This window comes from Dermochelys coriacea, chromosome 6 (assembly GCF_009764565.3).
Source record: "Dermochelys coriacea isolate rDerCor1 chromosome 6, rDerCor1.pri.v4, whole genome shotgun sequence".
In the NCBI taxonomy this organism is placed as follows: domain Eukaryota; kingdom Metazoa; phylum Chordata; order Testudines; family Dermochelyidae; genus Dermochelys; species Dermochelys coriacea.
This window is the reverse complement of record NC_050073.1, coordinates 113,860,261-113,887,490: the sequence shown is the minus strand read 5'-3', so window position 1 is coordinate 113,887,490 and position 27,230 is coordinate 113,860,261. Positions and strand designations below refer to the sequence as shown.

General features: G+C 40.3%; 1 protein-coding gene across 1 annotated transcript; it reads right to left on the bottom strand.

The window, feature by feature from the left end:
• Window positions 1–982: 982 nt before the first annotated feature.
• Window positions 983–15,774, bottom strand: LOC119857340 (coiled-coil domain-containing protein 170-like). The gene is given in 9 exon segments (XM_038406106.2): window positions 983–1,082; window positions 2,758–2,939; window positions 3,403–3,621; window positions 3,958–4,191; window positions 7,037–7,238; window positions 10,874–11,184; window positions 11,995–12,186; window positions 13,203–13,347; window positions 15,569–15,774. Coding segments are annotated over 9 exon segments (1,791 nt in total).
• Between the last annotated feature and the right edge of the window lie 11,456 nt (window positions 15,775–27,230).

The following is a 27,230-nucleotide window of genomic DNA, read 5'->3' as shown; positions in this document are numbered from 1 at the left end:
GCAGGACCAATCCCCAATTTTTGCCGCAGATCCCTAAACGGCCCCCTCAAGGATTGAACTCAAAGAGGAGGAAAAGATATAAAAATGAGGAACAGAGAACACAAATCACCTCTCTCCCCTCATCTCTACTCACAGATAAACAACATTTGAAAGACAAAAGAAGCATCAATGAACTGGGGGAGTGGTCCTGGCTGAAGGAATCCAGCCAGACTGCTGTAAGCATTTGATGAGAGAAACCTTTTGCTTTTAAATTCACTTAGCTTGTTAAATTAGGAATTAGTTTCCCTTTCCCTTTTATTTCTTTGTAACCAATTCTGACTTTTATGCATCGTTACTTGTAATCACTTAAATCTATTTTTCCGTAGTTAATAAACCTGCTCTATTGTTTTAACTAAACCAGTGTGCGTTTGGACTGAAGCGTTTGGGAACCTCCATTTGAGATAACAAGGTTTGTGCATATCATTTTCAGTTAATGAAATTACAAACTTTCTATAAGCACTGTATTGTCCAGGAGGTTGCTGGGCAATACAAGATGCACATTTCTGGGGACAAGTCTGGGACTGCAAATTCACTAGTCATCCTGCAATATAATTCAGGAGTGACTGGCTAGAGCACTCATATCATGAGAGACTGTGTGTGAACAAGCCAGGAGTGGCTGCTCTCATAGCAAAGCAACATAAAAGACACCCCAGGTTGAAGAATTGAGGGGACAATTGAGAATTGAGCTGTTCAACAGTCCAGATTGTATCCTGGGGAATGTCACACCCACCTAAAATACATATCTATGATTGCAGTGTTGTGGCACTGCAGAGTTGAGAACTCATGAGATGGTTGGTTGATGAAGAATACTACCAGAGGAGAAGAAGAGAAATCTTCTGATCAGAATGGTAGAGTCTCTAGGATTCACCATAAATTACCAATATTCCCACATTAATTTCTTTGATAAGAAGAACATATGGGCTCAAGTTAAATATTTTAAAAGTCAAATTGAGATGTGCCAAAAATCCAGATGTCTGTCTCCATCTTCACTGGATCCCTGCAGTTTTGAATGAACACTAGTGGATGTCACTGGAACACAGTATCTGTAAGGGCCAGAGGTATCTTATAAAAATAGGAAATAATGCAGCAAGACAAAATGAAAAGATAAGACCTAATGATATGTAAGAGTTATGCCTTTTGCCTGGTTCATGCACAACTGTCTTCAGGGTTCCTTCTTATGCTACACCCTACACATGGAACACCCTGCTTGAGCTAGTCAATATGTCACCAACCTCTCCTCATTTAAATCCCTCCTGTATTCCCATTTTCTCAGTAATCCTTACAAGAAATTAGCTGAATAATTCATCTCTTGTATTTTTTATTCTTCTTCGAGTGATGTCCCTGTGGGTGCTCCACTCCAAGTGTTGGTACATCCCACCAAGAGTGGAGCACCCACAGGGACACTCATCTCGAAGAACCTCAGTTACTGCACAAGGTGAGTACCCTTCTCTTATTATTATTACTTATTATTTTACTTCACGAATGAACTGCTCATCTATATGTAAAGAGGAGGTTGAATGTTAGGGGGAAGAGCATGGGACATGGGAAATGAAGCTGGGACTTGTGTGAGAAGATGATAAAATGGCTGAATTATAGGGCGGAATGGAGTTATTTAAATTAAACAAACTAAAATACTCGTTCTTATTATCACTCTGCTTGCTTTACTTGTATGTCATGTCTGTTTTCCACAACTTTTGTCTGTCTTTGTCTTTTTACACTGTAGACTCTTAAGGGCAAGAAATGGGACCTCAGATGTTTGGAGAACCTCTAGCTCATTTGGAATACTGCCACTGTCTAAATAACAATGATGAATAATGGGGAGTAAAGGAATATATGAAAGAGAATCTAAATTAATATTTATAAAAATAAAATCAACAATTGAGAGACAAATAACAGAAATACTGTCATGAGAGATTAAATAAAATACAATGGCTTAAAAACAACAGTAATAACTAAGAACAGTAAAATTTATATAAAAATACTAAGAGTGGGTTAAAAGGCAAAAGCCTAATTTTCAGAGGTATTGAGTATGTATAGCTCCCATTGATTTCATATGAAGTTGTGACTGCATAACACTTCTAAAATTCAGGCCATGCTTTTGGAAATATACTAAACCAGAAAATGTTTTTATTGGTAGTTCACATGTTATAATTTTGCTCATGGCCCACAATTTGCATGTACAGTTGATGGATTAATATGCAGAGCTTTGCCTCCATTTTAAAAATTTGTGGCCCTTGATATTTATTTCTAACTTCTGACAAATCCAGGCTAATCTACAAAAAATTCATGGGGCCATGAATTATGCCAGCTGAGGATATAGTGCATGCCTTTTTTTTATTAAGTACTATAGATCATGGTGAAAATAATACACTTAAATTATTTAGTAGGTGGTACTCTTCAACAACTGTTTGATGATTTGTCAAGGTTAATATAACAATACTTTATCCTTATATGGTGTCTTTCGTCCACGGATTTCAAAGCATTAAACAAATAATTAAGGCTCAGAACACCACTTTATGGCAGATAAGTATTGTCTAGGGAACATGAGCCAGCGAGTGCCCAAGGTATCATTGCAATTAAGTGACAGAACCATGAATATAATCCAGACTTCCAGTCTTGTGCGCTGATCACTAGATTATGATACCTATGATATTACAGAAATCTAGAAATCCTCACTAAAATCTAGGTTGTGTTGAGAAGAAGCAAAATACACATTACTGATTCTCAAATCCAGTTGTAAAACCACACAAAAGTTTTGATTCACTGTTAGAAGTAACTTTAGAAAATTCATAGGCTTGTATAAATTGCTTTAATTGTCTGATGATCTCCTTGTCTGATATAGCCAATGTATTTATGCAAAATCCCATAATTTTTGTAATAGCTTCTCTAACGTCAACAAGCTACAAAGAACCACAACAAGAAAAGCAAAAAATATCACTTACTTTTACACAATAATTGTAATAAGGCAGTGGATGTGATAAGAATGTTGCTAGAATAAGTTTTATGGTAAAAAAAATCTACACCTACATAAATTTTTAATTAATTAAAGCCCTAGAAATTTTTTCCTTTTCCCCCCTCTTTTAAAAAATCTGGATGAGATAACTTCTAATGACCTTTTAGGGAATAATATGGTGCTTGTGATATTCCTCTTCTCTTCTGCAACACAGTTCATGATATCTTTGGGATAAAAATCTTTTTTTTCAGGTTGTTGAATAAGTCTCTTAAAAACTCCTTGAGCTACCACTGTGTGAACTGAGTTGCAACTAATATGGGCCAGAGCCACTAAAAACTATTTAATCAGCTTTTTAAGAGTTGCAAAAAAGACATTAATAATTTGTTTTAATAGCAATGGGAGGAAAGTACCTGTTTTTCTCTTCTTGCTACTTCTTCAAGTGCTCTTTTTGCTCTGTGGAGCTCATTAGTGACTGCTTCCAATATATGATGGGCCCTCTCTTTCTCCTTCCTTGCCTCATGTTCTGTGTAGTCTAGTTCTGTTTTCATACTGACCACCTTTCTAGCTGCTTTCTCCTTAATCTTTTCAACTTTTTCCAAAGATTTACTGAGTTCTTCTATGGTTTTATTCTGCAAAAAAATATTTTTTAAAAAGCTATGGCCTAAAAGACTAATTATCTTAGAAATAAGAAAATGAGTACTTGTGGCACCTTAGAGACTAACAAATTTATTTGAGCATAAGCTTTCGTGAGCTACAGTTGAAGTGAGCTGTAGCTCACGAAAGCTTATGCTCAAATAAATTTGTTAGTCACTAAGGTGCCACAAGTACTCCTTTTCTTTTTGCAAATACAGACTAACACGGCTGCTACTCTGAAACCTATCTTAGAAATAGAAGAGAAAAGGCTGAATTCCCAGAATTTAATTAGTAGCCATTTCTCATCTGATTTTACAGATAGCTATACTTACTTTGAGATCATTTACACTCACAAATTTTTCCTGGAGAGTTTGATTTGACATTTTCATTTCACTAAGCAGTTCCTGAAGTTTCTCAGATTCTTTCTGGGCTTTCAGGCTCTGTGGATCCTGCCCAGCATTCAAGCAGACCTGTTGCTCTTTTCCTTTTTTGAACTGTTTGCTCTTCTCTGTCAGTTGTTCTGTCTGCCAAGTCTTCATTTTGATTTTTTCCCTTTGAGAATTTACCTGCATTAAGAGAGGGTTGGGTTTTTTTACAGGATATGCTATAAAAGATTTGAATTCCTGCTGTTAACATTTGACATTTCTTCTTACCTAAAACAAAAATACTCTGGTGAGTAGCTTTGAGTGAGAGGTCAGGATGACGTAGTACCTGATTTGTCTAAGCCACAGTTCCCTTAAGCATGTATATTGCTATTCGGGAAGTCTTTCATGCACGTATTAGGTTATCATTTTAATAGGCTGACTTAATGCTTTAGCTGATGTTCGGAAAGTCTATTAAGATTCTTTAAGCACTGAAAATATTCCAGTATTCTAATAGTTTTTTTTTTTAAATCACAGACCCTTCCTCTTCACTTGTGAAGCAGGGAAAAGACCCAGCTTTGTTTGATAAAACTTACCTGAAAATAAAACTATCATAAAACATCTATGTGTGATGCACTTAACATGTTTACCCACTGCACTTTATCATGACTGCCAAGGATAAACCTTATTTTAAACAGTGCTGACCAGAGTTTTTCATCCAGTATTTGCTTCAGAAGAACCCCTAAATATGTACTGGAACATTGTTGGCTGTAGCCTTTAAAAATATTATTCTTGTTTCATCCCATCTCCTGCTTGAAGAAGACCGAATACTGAAACATTACAACCATGGCTTGTCCTATGTATTGCATAGCTCTGGGTGACATGGAGCTCAACTCTGTGGGGGCACCCTTTAAAGCAGAAGACCAGAGAGGGTGGGGCAGGAGTCGGCTGAAGGAGGAGGAAAGATTGGGACAAACCCATCACTGCACATATCTTCAGTTCCTCTCCTTTTTACACATCCCTGCAGTCAGGGTATGTTGTACCACAGACAGCTACTTCATCCACGGAATTCCCTCTTCCTTCCTTCTCTCTCCAAAAAAGTACCCATTACTTGGGCTGAGTGCTTGTCCCTGAATTTAACCCAAAGTGTTTTCTGGAGTTAAAGTGTTAAACCACATGAAAAATGTTACCTTGGATTGACTATTAAGTTTGTGTAAGCAATTTTATTTAGTAAGTATATACATTAATATATACAGACTTCAGGGAACAAACATTCATTAGGTGTAAAACTTGCCCAGAATTCCTATTTATAACCAAGTACTGAAATCATAAAGCAAGTGATTTGAAATATGATATCTTTGGCATTTTCAGGTGAAAATAACAAATTCTTTATCATTTACCAAGGTTTACAGTTCAATTGGAAGAAGAATATATTTTCTGTTTTTGATTAGGCTTAATTTTGATTTCATTTGAATGAAAATCTACTTATTTTTCAGTGGACATTGTCATTCATCCAGTTCCTATAGGGGTTTATGACAGAAGTGCAGACATTACTACAAGACTAATGCAGCTTAGTAATGTTCGGAAGGAACACAAGGAAGGGAGACTTCTCCTCCTCTTGGGCTCTGGGTGAAAGGGCTGATGGTACAAGGATGTTGTAAATAGCATTGCTGCATGAACTGTAAAGATATTAGTTCATCTTAATTAATTAGCCTCTTAGAGTTGGTATGGCAAATTCCACCTTTTCATGTTCTCTGTATGTATGTATGTATGTATGTATATCTTCTTACTATACGTTCCATTCCTCTATGCATCTGATGAAGTGGGCTGTAGCCCATGAAAGCTTATACTCAAATTTGTTAGCCTCTAAGGTGCCACAAGTACTCCTGTTCTTTTTGCTGATACAGACTAACACAGTTGCTACTCTGAATCCTGTAAAGATATTGATGGAAGGAATTTAAATAAACTGCACAGCGTGAATACCTAACCAGTGAAGTCTGAACAGCATCTGTGGTGCTAGACCAGGAGCAAAGTGCGCCCTGTTACAGTCCATAAAGACTCTTTAAATTGTATTCCAGTGCCTTGAAACGCATATTACAAAATGACATACCTACTGCTCCAATTTTTAAGTTTCTCCCCTTACTTGTTCAGCTGGCGCATTATGGGAGTGTTTGTTAGTCATAATCAGTTAAAGCAGGTTAGAGAGTCATCTGCCTAGATATATTATAAGCTAGATGCTACCTAGCAGCCGGAGGAGCAAAAACGGGAGAAAGGATGGAAGGCCCTGAAACCAGTGAAAAGCAGAGAAGTTGTGCTGTTTGCTTTCCTTTCCCCCATGGCAGACCTTCCATACAAACATCGAATGGTTGCAATGGCAATGGAATAATTTTTAGAGTGGGAATGCTGAAAGCCATTGAACAAAATAGTAAACCCTGCATATAATGGAAACCACTTCAAGACAGGGGGTACTGCCACCCACAAAATTGGAAAGATGGGGATGGGAAGGAGCTATGCAGGGATGATGGGAAGAAAAGAGAGATTATAGAGGAGGAGGAAAATGTAGAGATCCATCTGAGAAAGCATGAGAGCAAATGGTAGGGGGATAGACAGGAAGAGATGAGAATGTAAAAAGGAGAACCATGAGGAGAGGAAGAGAGTGAAGAAGAGAATGGGATAACATGGAAGGTAAAAAGAAAAGAAATGCTGTACAGTTGTAAGATTAGAAGTGTATGTTGTTTGTATCTCTCGCAGGACCCTAATCTGTCAATGGCCCCTACCACTGGAAACCTGCTGATACATTTACACACTGGGCCTTTTTCCTGGAGTCTGCCCTTGCAGAACCTGTGAGTGCTTTCTTCAATGTGCGGAGCACCCTCAATGCCAATGAAGTCAATGAAAGTTGAGGGCTGTGTCAGCACCTTGCAGGACTGGGCCCTTCCTGCTTTCTACCCAGTTCCTCTGCCCCATCAGAGCTAAATGCAGTTTGACTCTGCAGTGTCAGTGTTTCTGTTGCGAGACATCGGTGTGAAGTTTAAAGAGGTCTCCTTACTTTCTTCCTTTTGGAGATAAATCTCTCTAAGAGAAAATCTTCTGCCCCAAGTTTTTTTTCCACGCGCTTTAGGGATCCCTTTTGTTTTTGAAGCACTTCTTCAGCTTTATAGGATTTACTCAGAGCCTCATGATATAGATCATGCTGCTGTTCTAGCTGACTGGTTAGTGACAGAACTTTCTGCTGCAGTTCATCAGTTTTCTATGGGTAAAAGACAGCAATTTGGCACTTTGACATACTTGTTACTTCCTGGCATCCTTCAAGAGAGTTTCAGAACTACTCTTCTTGGGGCCAAATCCCTGCCAGCACTGTGAGGGTAACCAGAAACACAGCCCAGTGTGTGCTCTGCCATCCTATGCAACATTCCAGGATGCAGGCTGCTCTTTTGAAAAGGACCAATGTGTATCTGAAGCTAATGCATGCTTCCAATGCAGAATGTGCACTGATGGCTGAGGGACTGTCCATACCCCCTAGTCAGCTAATCATGCCCCATTTTGGGCCATGTTTCTTCATAGGAGTCCATCCCCCTCCCAAGCCCTCTACTGTGGGCTAGTTAGGAATGCCACCCTGCTTAAGAACTGGAAGAAAGAGGTTACCTCTCCTAATGCACCCATGCAGAACAGTGCAGAATTTGGACTATATATTGTCACAAACATCATAATAAAGCCAATGCTATTTTGTCCCAGAGGATTACAATCCAAGGTAGTTTAAGAACATTGGACTGCCATATTGGAAGGCATCAATGGTCCATCTAGTGTAGTATCCCGCCTCCAGAAATAGCCAATATGTGATGTATTTGAGGAGATGAAATCCTCCATAATGCTTCAGGCCAATTGTGCAACATTTACTCCTGGGGGAATTCTGCACCAAAAAAAAATAAAAAATTCTGCACACAAATTTTAAAATTCTGCATATTTTATGTCAAAATAATGCAATATAATCCAGCTAGTTTCAATTATTTTGGTAATTTATTTAAACTACAGTACAATGGATGGAGAATGAGAATGGGGAGCATTGGAGGAAATCACCAAACCCCCTCTGTCTAATAGTAATGTAACTAGTATTGACCCTTTATTTCTAATTATTAGTCAACAAATATATGCAGCCATATGCTCAGTGTTACATCATTGACAACTGAAGAGCAAGTGAGGGCTGGGGACTCAAACTCACAATTTATATTGGCTACTGACTGTCTCCAGAAAGGTCAGTCACAAACAGTTCATGGAGCACATTTTGATAGGAAATTTTTTTCAGTCCAAAACTTTAGACCAGTTCTAATCACTAAAACACCATAAACCTTTATAAGGCCATACTGTCCTTTACAATAAGGCTCCTTTAACCCACTCTGGCAATGTAAAGGAGCCTAAAAATGTTTACACCTGTTTTATACTCTTGGGGAGATTTGAATAATGGGAACAATACACTAAGCATGCAGTTTGCTACATTCTCCTCTGCCTGTGGGAACAGAGCCTGCCCCACACCTACCTCTTCAGAAATACCCCAAAGCCCTGCCTTGCCACGCCGACCATGCTGCAATAGCGAGCAAGAGAGAAAGAGTGTCTCCCTCTCTCTCACACATGACTACCAAGTTCCCCACCCCCATACACACACACAGTTGATGATTTACGTCTCTACCAGCCACTCTGGGTACCCAAACTGACCAGTCTGCACTGACAGGGAGTGGGCACATGACCATTCTTGTAGCTTCCCTTTGCATCCCCATCAGAAGTCATTTTTCTGTCGGTAAGCAAAGAAATCTGTGGGGGCCATTTGCGACACCACACAACAGAATCACTAACCCAGGAACCTATCCTTGCAACAAAGCCCGTTGCCAACTCTGTCCACATATCTATTCAGGGGACACCATCATAGGGCCTAATCACATCAGCCACACTATTAGAGGCTCGTTCACCTGCGCAATTACCAATGTGATATATGCCATAATGTGCCAGCAATGTCCCTCTGCCATGTACATTGGTCAAACTGGACAGTCTCTATGTAAAAGAATAAATGGACACAAATCAGACGTCAAGAATTATAACATTCCAAAACCAGTCGGAGAACGCTTCAATCTCTCCGGTCACTCGATTACAGACCTGAGAGTGGCTATCCTTCAACAAAAAAACTTCAATAACAGACTCCAGCGAGAGACTGCTGAATTGGAATTAATTTGCAAACTGGATACAATTAACTTAGGCTTGAATAGAGACTGGGAGTGGATGAGTCATTACACAAAGTAAAACTATTTCCCCATGTTATTTCTCCCCCCTACCCCACCTCCCACTGTTCCTCAGACATTCTTGTTAACTGCTAGAAATGGCCCACCTTGCTTGTCACCATGAAAGGTTTTCCTCCTTCCCTCCCCTCCTGCTGGTGATGGCTCATCTTAAGTAATCACTCTCCTTACAGTGTGTATGATAAAACCCATTGTTTCATGTTCTCTGTGTGTGTATATAAATCTCCCCACTGTATTTTCCACCGAATGCATCCGATGAAGTGAGCTGTAGCTCACGAAAGCTTATGCTCAAATAAATTTGTTAGTCTCTAAGGTGCCACAAGTACTCCATTATTTTTTAGTTAGAGACAGTTTCACTTTTGTGTATGTAGGAATTGAACAACTTTCTGTCTTCCTGCAGTGATCACATGGTGGAGGAGAGACTGCTTTTCAAATGAGATCTTCTCTCCTTTTACAAAAAAATTAAATGGGGTTTTCTGCATTCTACAAGTCTTCAACTCACTATTTGTGGGAATCAAAATTAGTGTACAGGTAAACATTTTGTTCTAGCTGTAAAAAATTGTTGAAACACTATGTTACCTCTCAGCCTTCCATTTTACATAATGAAATCCATTTGTTTGCTTTCTTGAACTGTTCCTAAAATATAAGTAATATAAGTATATTTCTTTATAATATTGTTTTGTTGTAATAATAGGCTAAATCCATCCCTGCTGTCATCCCACTAAAGTCAGCAGAGTTTCAGTAGGGATGAATTTGTCCCATTGTTTTTATTCACAAAATAAAATAAGACCATAAGAATGGCTGTACTGGGTCAAACCAATGGTCCATCTAGCCCAGTATCCAGTCTTCCAATAATGACTGATGCCAGATGCTTCAGAGGGAATGAGCAGAACAGGGCAATTATCAAGTGGTCCATCTCCTGTCATCCAGTCCCAGCTTCTGGCAGTCAGTCATCTCTTTTCTAAAATGAATAGTCCCAGTCTTTCTAATCTCTCATAATATGGAAGTTGTTCCATACCCAAATCTGTTCGTTTTCAAATTCTAATATTTTGCGAGGGTTGGGAGGATGGGATGACCAGAACTGCTCATGGTATTCTTGGTATCGGTGTACCATGAATTTATAGAGTGGCATTATGATATTTTTCTGTTTTATTATCGATCCTTTCTTTCCCTAATGATTGCTAACATTCTGTTAGCTTTTTTGACTGCTGCTGCACGTTGAGTTTATGTTTTCAGAGAATGATTCACGATGATGCCAAGATTTTTTTCTTTAGTAGTAACCGCTAATTTAAATCCCTTCATTTTGTATGTGTAGTTGGGTTTATGTTTTCCAATGTGCATTACTTTATACTTGTCAACATTAAATTTCATCTGACATTTTGCTGCCTAGTCACCCAATTTTGTGAGACCCCTTTGTAACTCTTCGCAGTCAGCTTTGGACTTAACTATCTTGAGTAATTTTGTATTGTCTGCAAACTTTGCCACCTCATGGTTTACCCCCTTTTTCAGATCAATTATGAATATGTTGAACAGCACAGTTCTCAGAACAGATTTACCAAAATGGCAGTCATAAATGTAAGGTTTGATAGTACTGTATTCAAGATTTCCAAGAATGTTCACTGCCACAGATTTCTTATTTCCTTTCTTTAATAGCTTCCTCTGTCCCAGCCACAGTTATGAAGGTGTTGCTCAGAAGTGTAGCCAGTTGACTGATGAAGATTTGATATAGAGTCTGTGTAGTTTTAGTCTCATACATGGAGGCATGCAGAGCTCTATCTAACTCAATGAATTTTTTCTGTTTATGGAGCAATTCTTGGCAACAGTTATCCCAAGCTATTTGTTTGTCTTTCAATCTTTCTAAGAGAATGGTGTTATTGCTTTCAAAGGTGTTCTTGGTCAATACAGCCTCATCCTTCTCCTAAAAGCAAGAAAATTACAGTAACGCAATATTTCTCAGTCTGTCAGCATGGCCTCTTTGCGGGGGCTTCTGTTTCATTCAGACAAGAATCCAGGATAGGTTTTTCAACCTCTTTAAATAATATCTGTGCTGCTAAAGTATACCAAGAGGGTTATTGTTTTTTTATTTTGATGGACACAATTTTGCCAAGTACAGTTGTGCAAATGAAATATTTTAATCCTGCCAATATTTCCATAATGCAAAGAAGTCATACCTTTTCTCCTGAGTTGTTCATCCCAAAATAGGAAAAGGAGTGTCTTTTGTCAGGCCACCGCTAGAATTTTTTCTTGAGCCTCACACCTGCATGGTGCATGATCACTGCCCTCGTCATTGTGGTGTCTGCTTTGGGACCCCCCTCCGAGTCATCCATTAGGCCCCCAAATTAATATGGGTCAGCCTCTGTAGTAAGGCCCAACACCAAAGAGTCTGTTTACACTAGGAAAATTATCTATTGTTGACAATGAGAGTCACAATCTGCCTTCCACCTTGCTCAAAGTAAAAACTACTCTGCACCAGGTCAACAACTGGTGTGGGGTACTTCCCCCAGCACACCTGCATGTCTATGCTAGTTGGAACAGTGGAGGCATATAGCAGCCCTGCAGAAGCTGCTCTGCTCCGCACTCCGCACTGTTACTCACAACACAGGCAGCCAATGCAAAGGGATAAGGGAGCACTTTGCTCTCCCTTGTATGACCAGGCAATCTGCCCTTATCCACTATGCTATATCACTGATAGTTGATAAAAGAGATTAATGGAAAGTATTGCCCTTCCCTTCTTGATTACTGCCAGTTGTTCAGTGTGGCCAGCTGCTGTTTTTTTATTCTTTTTCATTTCTGAAACAAGATTCACTATTGTTTCCCTACTAGCTTTAAGCTCCATTTCTTGAGTAGCCAAGGCTTTTTTAAGAAGTGCAATTCTTGTCTTTTCTAGTGAATGTTCCTTCAAGAGCGTAGGAAACTGCATAATAAAAGCAAATCATCTACAGACCCAGCTTCAACATTTGACGCCATTGTTATGCTTTTAACCGGAGAATAAAAACCAGTACTGAAGAGACACAAATTTAAAATGTGGTGTTGGAACATGAGTTTCATTCAACAGAAAAATTTAGCAGCCTCATTTCTTTATTTACTCCATCCCTTCTGCTCATTAATATACCCGTGGAGTCCCCAACCAGGCATGCAGTCTCATGGACAAGTAATGCACTGCAATTCCTGCAAGTAGTATTATTGCATCTGAGAGGGCTTTGGTTCCTCTAATGTACATCAGCTAGCTGTGACTCCCAAGGGCTCTCCACCAGTTGGAGATCTCTGGAGCTCAGTGGTGATCCTGTCATTCCCCTCCCCTGATATGCTGAGGGCTGCAGGTGGGATGGTACATCTTTTTGGAGTCCTTTGTTTTCAGCACACGGGAGTACCTGCAGGAGACACCCCTTCCACAATACCTCAGTCAGCCAAACTCCATCTCCATGGATATGAATAGAGGGAAACAGTGGGGGCTCCAGGCCTGTGGAAGAGATGCTGTTTGTTTCGCTTAGTGGAGCTGCTGATGCTGAGAGTAGGATTTCATGGGAAGAGTGCCATGGGTGTAGATTCCACTGTTGCCTATACCACTTCCAATAGTGTGATTGGGGCAAAGGGGAAGATGCTGCACTTCAGGTACTTGAGGTAGGAGCTCTGGTAGCCATCTGATAAAGAGGTGCCAAGCATGACAGAAATTCCACAAACACAGCTGTTCTCATGAGATTTACACTGTTGTGTGAAAGTTGGAAAGGTCCCTTCCAGTTTTGGATTTGATCTGGGACAAAAGTAATTCCTCACTTGGCCAGAGACTAACCATTGAAAATGTTAGGCAGTAGCTTCGTTCTTCAGAGTGCTCAGAAAAGCAGGGCAGTCAAAATTGAACTTACAATAGAAACTGTCACTGCTACGATCCCCATAATCTCTGCAAATAAATGAAGAGTTGGGTATTCTTACCTTTATTACTAAAAATCCCAAAGGATCTTCTTGTCCTTTGATATCTATATTCATGGAAGAGGATAGCTTGTCTGTGACCTCTGCCAACTTCTTATTCAAGCTAGCTGCTTTTTGCTCTGCTTTTTCTCTCCTCACCAGAAGCATCCTGTATAAAACATATTAACATTCCATAAACCAAAATCTCACGATCAAAAGCAATAGCTAGAGATAAGCAAATGTCACGGAGCTTGGGGACTCACATATCTCTCAGAGTATATTTTGGATTCTCTGGACTCAAAGCAGGTTCAAGTTAGGAAAGCATTTCGCCCCATGATTTCAACCCACCTTCTTTATTGAGGGAGATTCATTTAAAAAAAAATCACTAACTAAAGAGCAGCCTGAATATCAGTGATAGAGGAACACTCCCAAAGATAGACTGTCATAGTGATGGCCCTATATGCTATATATTACTGAAGACACTAATTATTTTTGATTAAAATAATTGGAAGTGCTACTATAGACAGAGCTTCAGGCAGCTGCCAGCATTTTAACCATTGTGTTGTCTAAATCTCCTAAGAGCAGCTGTAGCAGACGTGGTGGTTACTATGTGTATTTTAGTACTCCCCCTATTATTATCACTATGGAGCTGAATCAGTGGTAGCAACCATGGGAACCATCTTAATGTAGACAAGGCCCCGGCTAGATCAGATCCAGATCTCCAGGGCTACAAGCATTCCAGATTCCATTGTATACCAGAGCGTACAAACAACCAATGGGACCCAAAACATGTATGGGCACTGTTAGGGAATTTATTCCTTCACCCACTTACTTCCCGGGTCCTTCTCGCATGAACAGAGAGCAACAATACCCGAAGTCCAAAGGTGCAAACAATTCGATGTTTATTGGGGTGAACTTCCAGCAAGCATGATTCCAGTTTCCTTCCTTAGTATCCCCCTTCCCAGCTCTGACACCACGGAGCCTTACACCTATGTCCCTGTTCCCATTCCTGCCCTTAGCCAAACATGATTCCAATTTCCGCACCCCCATTCCCTGTTCCCATTTTGCCCCACATACACCCACACACCCACCCACTTCCTGATTGACTGCAGACTATATAGTAAAACTTGAGTTCTGCTTAGCTATACCTTAACCAATCATTTTCCTGAAATTTAATTAACCAATCCTAACATATTGTAACATGATTATGTAACCAATTATATCCCACCATCTTAATTAGTTTACACCCAGCAAAATTAATTATACAGCAGACAGAAGCAATCACAGAACCAGACAGAGATTATACAGACAAACAATAGCAAAGTGGGAACTATAATGACAAAACAATACAGAAGTGAGGATTTCACATCCCAGCTATTGATAAATGAGTTCTTGCCAGACAGGATGCTCTCAAACTAAGTTTCCTTTTACATCTTCTAGGCACTTCCCTTTCTCTGGAGGCAATCGGCATTATCAGGACAGGATTGTATCCTAACGGCCCAATAGCACCTTATTTCAACGTGACTAGGTTGGAATTTGAGGAGGTGACCGGTCGCTTCCCAGCTTATGGCTGCCTCTGCTGCTTAGCCAAAGGCCTTAGCCTAAGAACAGGGCCTCAGACTGTCACAGTAAGAGAAGGCCCTTACGCTGGCAGACAGTGATTTTGATTCTTTCTTTTATACCTCTAGAACTAGCCAAGTGATGAGAATACACCTAAATTCTTAGAATATAGGCCTTTACAGACAGGCCTGAATATCTATATCCTAACAGGCACAATCAGGCCCCCAATGTATTTTAAGGTTAGGAGGCCAGAGATCACTGCAAGATAAGATAGTGGAATGACAGGAGGGACTATGCAGATAAGATCTCTTCCAGTTTCCAGACCTTCCCATTCAACACTTATAACAAGGCCCTTGACCCTCCCACAATACAGCTGAAGAATGGAATATGATTGAAATTTAAGACTTCAAATGGGATTGTAGAAGCAGGCCTAAATAAACTCTTTAATCTAGCGAGCCCCAGGAGTGAGGGACTTGAATTAAAATAAAGGAAATAGCAAGCAAAGTAATCACTTAAACACAGTATTTTGAGCAAAATTCTGAACTAATATTAATGTAATTCCTGAATAATTCCACTGATTCAATGTAGCTACTCAGGACTAACATTGATGTAACTCAAGTCAGAATCTGACCCAATGGCTCCTAAATGCCCTCTTTTCATTCAGTACATAGATACTCATTGTGGTGGGCAACAGAGGTGCATTGGATATTGGGAGACAATAATGTTTCTCTTGTTTTGAGTTTATCATGCATTAGTCTATTACAGTCAGATTGTTAACACATCTGGTGTCTGGTAAAACTGACACTTTTGAAAGGGACTTGGAACCTTACCTCAGATGTTTTTCTAATTCTGAGACTCTTTCACTTAACTCTTGGTTCTTCCTTTTGAGAGTATAAATATAGGCACCTGACTGTGACTTTACATGGGTTACAGATGTAGCAATTTCTTCCAGCTCCTTGACCTGAGCTTTTAGGGTCTGAATTTTGGAGGACTGTCTAGTATTATTTTCTTTGTAGATTTCCAACTCTGACTTCATCTCTTGCAAAGAAGCTTTTGTTACCAGTTGGCTTTGGAGCTGCTGGCTCTTAAGAAGAAGAATAGAAAGATAATAGCACCTGTACTTGCAAGAGACCTGGCACAGTACAAGTTATTAGTAACTTGGGAAAAGTGAAGATTTTATACTCAGAAGTGAAAGCGTTTTCGACTGGATTTTGCTGTAACGTTTGTTGTAATGTTAACTGCATATGTCAGAAGTAAAAAAAAACCATGATAGTATATGATACCCTCTTCTAGACTGGCTAAAATTTAGCGACCTGAATAAGTTAGCAAGCAAAAACTAGGGGTTTTCAGGGCCCTCAAAAGCTTGTCACAGGGCCCCAAGCTGCACATCACACCATTGGCTAATGAGATATAAAAATAAAAATACCTTGTATTCATATAGTACTTTTCACAAAGTATTTTATAAACATGAATTAATTCATTCTGGAATCTCTGCAAAGAAAGTAAAATACTTTGGGCCAGATCCATGTTAAGGAATCCCTGTCCAGCATAAGGATATCCTATAGGGCCAGCTCCATGCCAGACCTTTCCTGACCCTCCTCTCCAACATAATGGGCATGTTGGAGGCATTTCAGGGGCAAGTCAGGAGAATACTGCACTCTGGTGATCCTTGTTTGTCAGTGTAGTGGCCTGTAAGGGGCCACACACTGCGGGGGTAGGTTGGTCCACAGCCAGCTTTAAGGTGCACGGAACAACAGTGAGGTGCCTTAGAGCCACTTCCCTCTTCCCTCAGCTATGCTGAGTTCTCTCTATTGCAGATGAGCATTCAGCCCTCTGCGTTCTGTACAGTAGAGTGGGACTTTGTGAAGCTAATACTTCCAAGGACAAGAGCCATCTGCCTGCCTGCCTGCCTGTGGCTCCTGTGGCGTACGGAGTAATATACTGAATTCTTTCTATGGCAGCATGATGTTTTGATAGGGATCATCAGTGCCTGATGCAGGAACTACCTACTGATCAGCAGGGGAAATGACTATGACCCACATTCTATTTCCTGACTTTACATTTAATAAAATCACTAGATTCTTTAGTGCCATACTCAAATTTCTCTCTCTCTCTCTCTCTCACTCACTCTCTGCTCCCTTGTTTCTGAATAGATGTAGGAAAAGTACTGAAGAAGGAAAATTGAGGTAGCATTTTGGTGGCCATCAACATCTTAAACTATTATGTTCTAATCTAATCGATTTAGTTCAAATTTCTTATTAAGCTGGATAGAAAATAACTGCATCCTTGAGAACTAGCAGGAAGTGGAAAGGAGAGATATTTGATTTTACTTGACATAGTAAAAGTACATTTCCTTTGTGACCAGCAAAAGGTCAGGAACATTTTGTTATTGCAAGAAATTGCATCAATTACAAGCCATATGATCATTCTGCAAAAGCAACATGCACACCAGTTACCTGCAGCCTGAGTTTTTTGCTTCCAGTTTCATTGTGGATTTTTCCTTTTTTAACAAAATATTTTTCCAAAGTTGCCATGAGGTAACATTAATACAATTAGCAGAATATTTTGCATTGGTGTATAATTTATTGTAAACTTGCTCTGCAAGAGGGTTAAGTGTATTGATTTTACATTATACAGCACCTTTCTTCCAGCAGCAAAGGGCTTTTTAAACTTGAACCTGTATCCCTTGCTCACATGTGTAGAAGCATTGACTTCAGCAGGACTAGTCCCATGAGTAAGGACTGCACAATTGAGTACAGTACAGCCACATCTAGGGAGAGACATGGTGTGATGGTTCTTGGGCAGTTATTTTACTGCATGGTGACTTACATAATAAATATTAATGTATTATAATATTATCATTGAAGTTTGCCGGGAGTTTGGGGTCTATTTAACCCTGCAGCGCCAAGCAATCTTGTTAAAACAAGTATCAAAGGGATAGCCGTGTTAATCTGTATCCACAAAAACAACGAGCGGTCCGGTGGCACCTTAAAGACTAACAGATTTATTTGGGCATAAGGGTAAAAAAAACCCATTTTTTTTAAATGTTTTTTTTTAAAGTTTTTTACCCATGAAAGCTTATGCCCAAATAAATCTGTTAGTCTTTAAGGTGCCACCGGACTCCTCGTTGTTCTTGTTAAAACACTGTCTAAACTTTTATAGTAGAGCTGTGTGTGATGTCTCAGGCCCCTGCGTGAGTTCAGGTGCAGTATCAGGAATTGAATGGTTTTCCTTTCTACCATGGCAGCCAGGAGACAGCTGATCTGCAGAGAGCAGATCAGCCCTGTGCTTCATAAAGACTTTGAGACAGGAACGAATAGAGGCCATGAAGCCACCAGATGACACATAAAAGAGGAAGTTAGGGGGCAGGGGCCTGTTGAGCCAACTCCTGGATGAAAGAAGGGCCCTAGATCCTTCAAGAGAAAGGAGATTGTGTGTGGGAAAGAAGGGACATGGTTGGGGGCGGGGGGGTTTCCTAGGTAGTCCAGGGCTGCCCAGATATTCTAAAAGTTTTGCAAACCTGAGGTAAAGTTTGTGTGAGCCATTTAGTTCATCTTTCACAATGAAACTTTAAATCAGATTAGTTTTGTCTGGTGTGGGATTTTGATGCAAAAATTGTTCCAATCTCTGGTAATTGCCACCACTGGAATTAGGGTTAGATTGCTACTTTAGCCAACATTGATTTTTTTAAAATCACCACACAAGTGTTCAGTCCTGACTTTTACATCTCATCTGAAAGAGAGCTTCTAAAGGAGTATGGTGCTACATAACATCAGGGGCTTTATTCAGCATAAAGAATGTCACCCACTGAACTGCAAGCATCAATTTCTTCACTCCTCTGTTTCCCGAGAGGTCTCCCACTCATACATGCACATAATTCCCCATGCAGCATGTATAGTTCCCCATGTATATCAAGCTAGGATTATTTACTGTATTTTCAAACTAATGGAGCCACATGCTATGATGATGGTCACATTAGAAATATATAAATTGATAGTGAACGTATAATGTGTCAATTAAGGACACTTATTTTTACTATGGAAAACATGAACCCTCAGCTTTCTATTAAGTCCTGGGTAATATTTGTGCAAATTACATGAAAACCTGATGTAAAAAGACTTTCCTGTATAACTAGGGCCCTACCAAATTCACAGTCCCTTATGGACAATTTCACAGCCATAGGATTTGAAAATTGGTAAATTTCACATTTTCAGATGTTTAAATCTGAAATTTCACTGTGTTGTAACTGTGGGGGTCCTGACCCAAAAGGGAATTATGTGTGTGCGTGTGGGGGGGTCGTAAATCTGTTGTTGGGGGGTCATGAGATTGCCACCCTCACTTCTGTCTTGCCTTCAGAGCTGGACAGAGTGGGGATAAGAGCAGAGCTATCCGCAGCAGGGAGAGATACCCAAGAGCAGCCCTGCAGGGAAAGAACAAGTCCATTCCTGCCCCAGCCCTCCTCGGACGAGCAGCTAGGAGCCCCCTTTGCTGGGGTGCACCCAGCAGCACAGGAAAGATCCAATCTAACTCCACAAGTGTTTCCCAGCTGCAGGAACCTCTGGGGCTGCTGCTCAGTCCCAGAGTGTCCTGCAGTGGGGAGGGGCACTCGGAGGTGGGTCTGTTCTCCTCTTCCTCTCCCCTCCCCTCCCCAAGCAGCTGTGCAGGGGATGGACAAGTCCTGTCCCTCTCCAGCCCAGCTGGAGCTAGGATTCCCCTTTACTGGGACGCTCCTAGGAACAAGGGAACATCAATTTCAAGGGGAAGGGCTTATTTCAAGGTCCATGACATGTTTTTCATGGATGTGAAATTGGTAGGGCCCTATGTATAACTTACCCAAAATATAAGGAGTACTTGTGGCACCTTAGAGACTAAAAAATTTATTAGAGCATAAGCTTTCGTGAGCTACAGCTCACTTCATCGGATGCATTTGGTGCATTTTTTTCCACCAAATGCATCCGATGAAGTGAGCTGTAGCTCATGAAAGCTTATGCTCTAATAAATTTGTTAGTCTCTAAGGTGCCACACGTACTCCTTTTCTTTTTGCGAATACAGACTAACACGGCTGCTACTCTGAAACCTTACCCAAAATATATAACTCATCTGCAGTTACAAAGAACTTGTGCTACCATATACTAAAACAGTATGTGACAGAGTCTCAAATGTGGAAGATCCTGAAGGAAAAGATATGTGAATGTAAATCAGTTGTGGGAACAACTCTACAGGACTAAGCTAATGACGAGTTATCCCCAATATCCGTGTGCTTGAGGTTTGGCCTCATGTCTTTAGCCACACAAAAGATGCAGTTTTCCAGAATAAATTCACTTCTTGATGAACATTTTAAAATGTTTAAAAGAAATAACTATTAACATTCTATTTGAAAAAATCAGCATAAACTAAAAAGTTCCTCGTTTTTCAAAAATATTAAGAGATTTTAAAATGTTATCATAAAATCTGTCTCTCCCCCTCCCCCCTCCACCCCAGATAACCCATTGTTGACTTCTGTCTGGTTCTAACATCCATATGTGCAGTACGTATTTGCAGCCTCCTGCATTAGCTCTGTGCAATTGACAAGAGCTCTGGGGACTTGGTTTCTGGATACTGTTCCTGTTCTCATGGAAACAGGTGTCTGTGCCTTAAACTAATCACGGTTTCAAAAAAACCCACCTTTGTTAACAGTGATTATTTATACTCATGAGACCTTTTTTTTGGCAATCCAGCTTCTGGCAAATGTTTTACCTACTATTATTTCTTTGCCCTTTTGTCAGTGCAGTAATTTAGGTAACATCCAACAAGACCCAATTTATTTTACCTGCCCCAAATACCAAGATGCCTGCTTTCACAATACCCATTTTGAAATTGAAATTTTGTGTGCCAGTCAGAATTATTAAAATGACTTTGAACATGTAATCTGTCAGGGTTCCTTCCCCACTCTGAACTCTAGGGTATAGATGTGGGGACCCTCATGAAAGACCCCCTAAGCTTATTCTTACCAGCTTAGATTAAAAACTTCCCCCAGGTACAAACTTTGCCTTGTCCTTGAACAGTATGCTGCCACCACCAAGCATTTTAAACAAAGAAGAGGAAAAGAGACCACTTGGAGACGTCTTCCCCTAAAATATCCTCCCAAGCCCTACACACCCCCTTTCCTGGGGAGGCTTGAGAATAATAACCTAACCAATTTGTTATAAAATCATCAAAGACCCAAACCCCTGGATCTTGGAACAATGGAAAAATCAGTCAGGTTCTTAAAAGAAGGATTTTATTAAAAAAAAGAAAGGTAAAAATCATCTCTGTAAAATCAGGATGGAAAAAACTTTACAGGGTATTCAGATTCAAAACACAGAGGATTCCCCTCTGGGCAAAACCTTAGAGTTACAGAAAACAGGAATAAACCTCCCTCTTAACACAGGGAAAATTCACATAAAACAAAAGATAAACTAATCCGCCTTGCCTGGCTTGCCTATACTGGTTGCAATATTGGAGAGTTGGATTAGGATGGGTTGGAGAAGATGGATTTCTGCCTGGCCTCTCTCAGGCCCAAGAGAGAACCACCACATAAACAAAGAGCACAACAAAAGCCACCCCACTATCCTCCCCAAGATTTGAAAGTATCTTGTCCCCTTATTGGTCCTTTGAGTCAGGTGCCAGATAGGTTAGCTGAGCTTCTTAACCCTTTACAGGTAACAGAATGTTGCCTCTGGCCAGGAGGGATTTTATAGCACTGTATACAGAAAGGTAGTTACCCTTCCCTTCATATTTATGACATAATCTGTTACATGTACTGAATCCAAAAACTAATCAGCTATGTTACTAAATATTTTCTGTTGTTGTAGCCATGTTGGTCCCAGGATATTAGAGATACCAGGTGGGTGAGGTAATATATTTTATTGAACCAGCTTCTTTTAGATATTACCTCACTCACCTGGTCTTTCCAATTATTTTCTATCTGTCTAAGGTATTTATATAGCATTAATCATTGTCATATATAAGCAGAGTATGAAACACTTTCTATTAGAAGTAATAGATTATCTAGTACTTTTGAGTCATGTGTGAATCAACTGAACAAGACTGTAGCCAAGCTCGGTACAGTCACTGTCAAAATATCGTGCTCATTACAGGAATGACAAGTAGCTACAAGTGACCCATGTTAACTTTGGCATGAAGAGTAATCAGTGGCCTCTCAGGCTTACAATTTTTAAAAGAAATCTGCTACTGTAATTGGTCACTTAAAATAAATAGATCAGATGATGGTGCAATCTAACCACTGTCTAGCAGCAACATTGAAAACCTGTGAAGCTCTGATTCCAGCACTGAAATATAAACTTATTATATGAGACCTAGTGGTTTGAAATGGGCTATTTGATTTTACTACAGCTTCTTAACTATCAAGAATATATAGACTAATTGATTCCAAGGCCAAAAGTATCCATTGTGATCATCTAATCTGACCTCCTGTACAACACAGGCCATAAAACTTCACCAAAATAACTCCTAGTCAATATCAATAGTGCAATAATGACAAAGAGTCCTGGGGGGTAGGGAAGGGAAATGAGTATCTAACTCCCTAAATAGTCTTCCACTCTCAGTAAAAAGAGCCAGAGGACCCTGATGTGACCTCCTCAGTATCATCTCAGGACATAGGAGTTCTGTGTCTGTAAATTACTCAAAATGCAGGGAGCTAAAATGGAAAAAATGCAAGGAACTGTACCCAAAGGGGAAGTTCTGATGCACTTACCATGTAAATCAACCTAGCTGCTGCACAATACACTGTGGAGGCATATTTGGAAAAAAGGTCATTTGCCCAAAGCAAGATGATGGGAAAGATTCCTACAGTGAAAACAGTGCTAATTAAACAAGGAGTTGTTGCCCCCTTTTGACCTGAGTGGTTAGTCAAAGTTTGGGGCTCTGTGGGTGTTCCATTGGGGTGTAGAAATTGGTGGTAATTAGATATTTCTTTGATGCAATTTTGCTCATTTTTAAAGAACGTACAAAGTACTATGTCTCTGAACACAGAAGGCACAAAATAGCAGGAAACAGATTCTTTTGCTCACAGCACCAAGAGCACTGTTTTCAGCCTGAACCCGTGACAAAAAAACCTCTCCTTTAGGTTTCCTCAGGGTTAGCCTCATGCTTTTAGCTGCTCCTTCAGGCTGCCTCTCTTACTCCATCTGTTCTTGTCTGACCTAAGTTTGGCAGATCTCTCTCCACACACATCCCCACCCTCCTCTTTTGTCTTGGGTGGGACTTATTCTTACAGTTATGTTAACTGAAGGGTGAGTTCATACCTACCAGTCTCAGTGAGGTTTTAACTAAACGCATAACAAGCTTTCACTAGCTCATAACACAGCCATGACTAATTGCTGATTACAGGTCCTGGACGTGTTTTCCAGAGCCAGAAAACTTTGGCCCAGATTGTGATATCCTTACTCACATTGAGTAATACCTCATTCCTAGAGTAGTCCCACTGATTTCAGTAGGACAAAAGAGGATTAAGGTGTTTCTGGACATTAATAAAGGTATCACAAGCTACCTTTTTCAGAGTAGCAGTCGTGTTAGTCTGTATTCGCAAAAAGAAAAGGAGTATTTGTGGCACCTTAGAGACTAACAAATTTATTAGAGCATTGCTCTAATAAATTTGTTAGTCTCTAAGGTGCCACAAGCTACCTTTTGAATATTAGAAATATCAGAGTATAAGAAAGCTAGTGGTCTGACAGAGCAAGTAATGACAAAATTCTAACTCAGCTGAGAGGCTAGACACTAAGAAGTTTTGATTCTCAGATGCAGGGAGAAAATTGATAACCACAGCCAGAAAAAGACTCTGAAGGCAATGGATACAAATTGTGTGTGTGTGTGTGGGGGGGGGGGGGGGTTCTTCAAACTTGAGCCAGCTCTACTATCAAGATGACAGCAGTTGAGAAACCTGCAAGTGAACAGCCATCTAGCTGTAAATGAGTTTCCTGCCTAACCTTATGTTCATGTCCTACATATTGTCCAAACCGTACAGTTCCCCAAGTCTAGAGAAAGGGCATGAAAGTACCTTAATTGATGATAAAATGCTTTTTGTACAAAATTGGCTTTTCTATCCACGGGATGCTAATAGGTTGCTTTTTTATTGATTGTGCTCTTCTTGCTAAATACAAACATGAAATATTAAGTTAATAAATTATAATTTTGGCTGCAAGCAAGCAAACAGTTTCACCATGCTGCTTTTTATCCCAGAGTCAGATGAAGGCCACCATTCAGCATGCATGCTTTAAAAGGCCTTTCTTTGGCAGAACAATTTAGACCAGCGGTTCTCAAGCTATGGGGTTGGTCTCCCAAGGGAGGAACAGGAATGTGTCAAGGGAAGCAGGAGTTGTGTTTTGTTTTGTTTTAGGGGCTCTGGCTGTCAGCCCTGTGTGACTGCAGCTCATGCAGAAGGGCCATGCACACCCAGGACATGGGGATAAAGATAATAGCTGGAGCCCTGCCACCCGGGCTCAGGTTCTCCTTCCCCTGCTCCCCAATCCCTCACCTGGAGGCGGCGGGGCTCTGACTGTCAGCCCCGGGATGGCTGCAGCAGTGCAGAAGTAAGTGTGGCAGTGAGGTACTAAGTCTGCTATCACTTTTCACATTGACACCCTTACTTCTGTGCTACTGCTGGCATGGTGCTGCCTTCAGGTTGGGAGCCAGCCAGCAGCTGCTGCTCTCCACTCTGCCTTCAGAGTTCGGTTGCGGTATATGTACTTGTGGAGGGGGAGTAAATTACTAGAGAGACAAAGAAGGGGGGCCCAATCAAATAAGTTTGAGAACCACTGATTTAGACCAGTCCAAATGAACAACTATTAGTGATCAGCGCTTTAGCTGTCAGCAATAGAACTAAAATCACAAAACCCTAGATTAATACTGTTTTGTTTTTCACAGTGACTGAAACAAAGCATCAGTAAGCCACAGGATACAGTAATACAGTTTATTTATTCTGCACCTCAGTTTGGAGGCTGCTGTTTTTCACCAGCAGAGCTGCATATTCACAATGTGCTATATCAGCTGCTTTTCTGTAGTGAATCAGCTGGTATCTGGAGGCATCTTCTTCTAGCACTGGGCCCAGAGAAACCTGGAAAGGCATATAATGTACTTTATCACTTGCAATCTTAGTGAAAATTATTCAAAAGAAAGGCTTGATTGCTGCATAGTTATTATATGGGGAAAAACGGAGCATATTAGGCATACAATAAGAGTGCACTAAGCACTGGATGATTCCATGTGTAAATATAATGTTCCCTTTACAAAATTATTAGCAGTCCACAGGTTTATTGCAATTGACCACACCACGTAAGTCCTGTACAAAAGTTCCAAGGATTTTTTTTTTTTTACAGAAACAAGCTATAAGACAAATGATGCCATTCCATGTGAAAACTTCCAGGAGAGCAAAAAAGAAAAGGAGTACTTGTGGCACCTTAGAGACTAAATTTCCACAGCTTCAAGGTCAGGGAATTTCTTACAAATCATGGCACTGTGGCAAAGAGTTGAACAATAGGGATTGTACAGGAGATGTAGTGCACCTGACTCATAAATGGGAGAATAATCTGGCTCTGAAGGAATTCACAGAAGGTCTTCCATGCTACTTCCCCATTTGCCACTTCCTCCATAGTGGCCTGGTTAAGGGAAAGCTGTGGTCTCAATGGCTTTCCGTTTCTGCGTCAAAACCACTTTTGAGGGTTGGACAGTTGAGGGTCCATAATGGGAGCCCACATGAGAACCTCAGAATTATTTTACATGAGGAAATTTCCATGCGTTCAGAGGGGGATGATGACATGAGAAATGGCTGTACCTAAGCCCTACCTTTCTCTGCCCCAGTTATGGTCTGCCAAAACTGCATAGTCCCAAATGTTATAGACATGGGTGTGTACAAGGAGGGGCAAGCATGGGCACAGCTGGGCCTCCCCAATAATCAGCGGGGACACAGAGCTTCTCTGGCCCTTGGGGCTGCTGTGGAGAGAGCAAGCTTCTCAGGTCCTGGCATGGAAAGAGAGCTCCTCTAGCCCCCAGTCCCACTGTGGGAAGAGTAAGCTCCTCTGGCTCCAGGGCTGCAGCAAGTTTTCAAAGAGCTCTTCTGGCCCCAAGGCTGCGGCGGGGGCACAGAATATGCACCTCCAAAAAGGGTCAAATTTAAATTCCTGCGCATGCCCCTGGTTATAGAGCACAAGAAAGGTCTTGTACAGGGTTGAAAAAAGTGGTGAATGATCCTGTATTGAGTGACTCTCCCCATAACAAAATTTGGTCCAAAGCTGTAACTTTTCCTCTCCTTTCATCCCTGTTCACAGGACAATTGGATGGAATGAGTGGCTCTATAGTTTAGTTCCCTCTTCTATATACAAGTAAAATGCAAGGCGAAAACATATGAATGTTTTTTATTCATGCAAAGGCACGATTGTTTTCTCTCTTTTAACTGTTATTCGTTGTACATGCATGAAGGCGGCTGTGCTGCATGCTAAAGTGAAAATGATTCTTACCAATCCAAACATAACTGTGGCTGTAATTTCATGATCAGGAAAACCCACACAGATTAGCAGTTTAGCAGGCTGAAAGTCAGTAATAAACACCTATTTCCTATTATTTTGCTGATTGCATAAACTTTAGTTGACTCTTCAGCAAGTGTTCTTTCTTCAGCCAAATTAATCAAACATAGGTGCGATTTGCAGCTTAAGCGCATGAGTCTAACCTTAAACCATTCCCTGCCTTATTGTCTCTCCTGCTCTGACTCCTTTCATAAAAACACACAAGTCTCAGCTTCTTTTTCTTTGGTACAAAGCTCCCTCTGTTGTTAAAATTGAGAGTAGCACTGCTTTAGCTGTAAATCTGAGTGTATTCTGCACACTCGGCCTGGTTCTCCTCACGCTAATGTAAATCAGCAGTATCAAATAAATTTGTTAGTCTCTAAGGTGCCACAAGTACTCCTTTTCTTTTTGCGGATACAGACTAACATGGCTGCTACTCTGAAACCTGTCAGTATACCCATTGAAATCTATGGTGTTACAACATTGTAACGCTGGGATAAATCAGATGAGAAATGAGTCCATAGCGTGTAGCATATTTTCTGATTTTACAACTATACCATACATTCTGAAGAGAAATATAAATGCAGATTTAATAATAATATGGAGACATATAGTCTACATGTGTAGCCTAAATGACCATTGAAAGATGAATTAATCATAGGAGACAAATTCCTATTACTGCCATTTATTTCTATTTGGGTTATACCAGGAAAGTTTTGATCCCAGGGTTCCAAAGTCATAAGTCCACTTCATCCGATGCATAGAATGGAACATATATATATATATATATATACACAGATAAGTTGGAAGTTATCATACAAACTGTGAGAGGCTAAGTAGTTAAGATGAGCTTATATCAGCAGCAGAAAAAAACTTTTGTAGTGATAATCAAGATGGCCCATTTAGACAGTTGACAAGAAGGTGTGAGGAAACTTAATTTAAGGAAATAGATTCA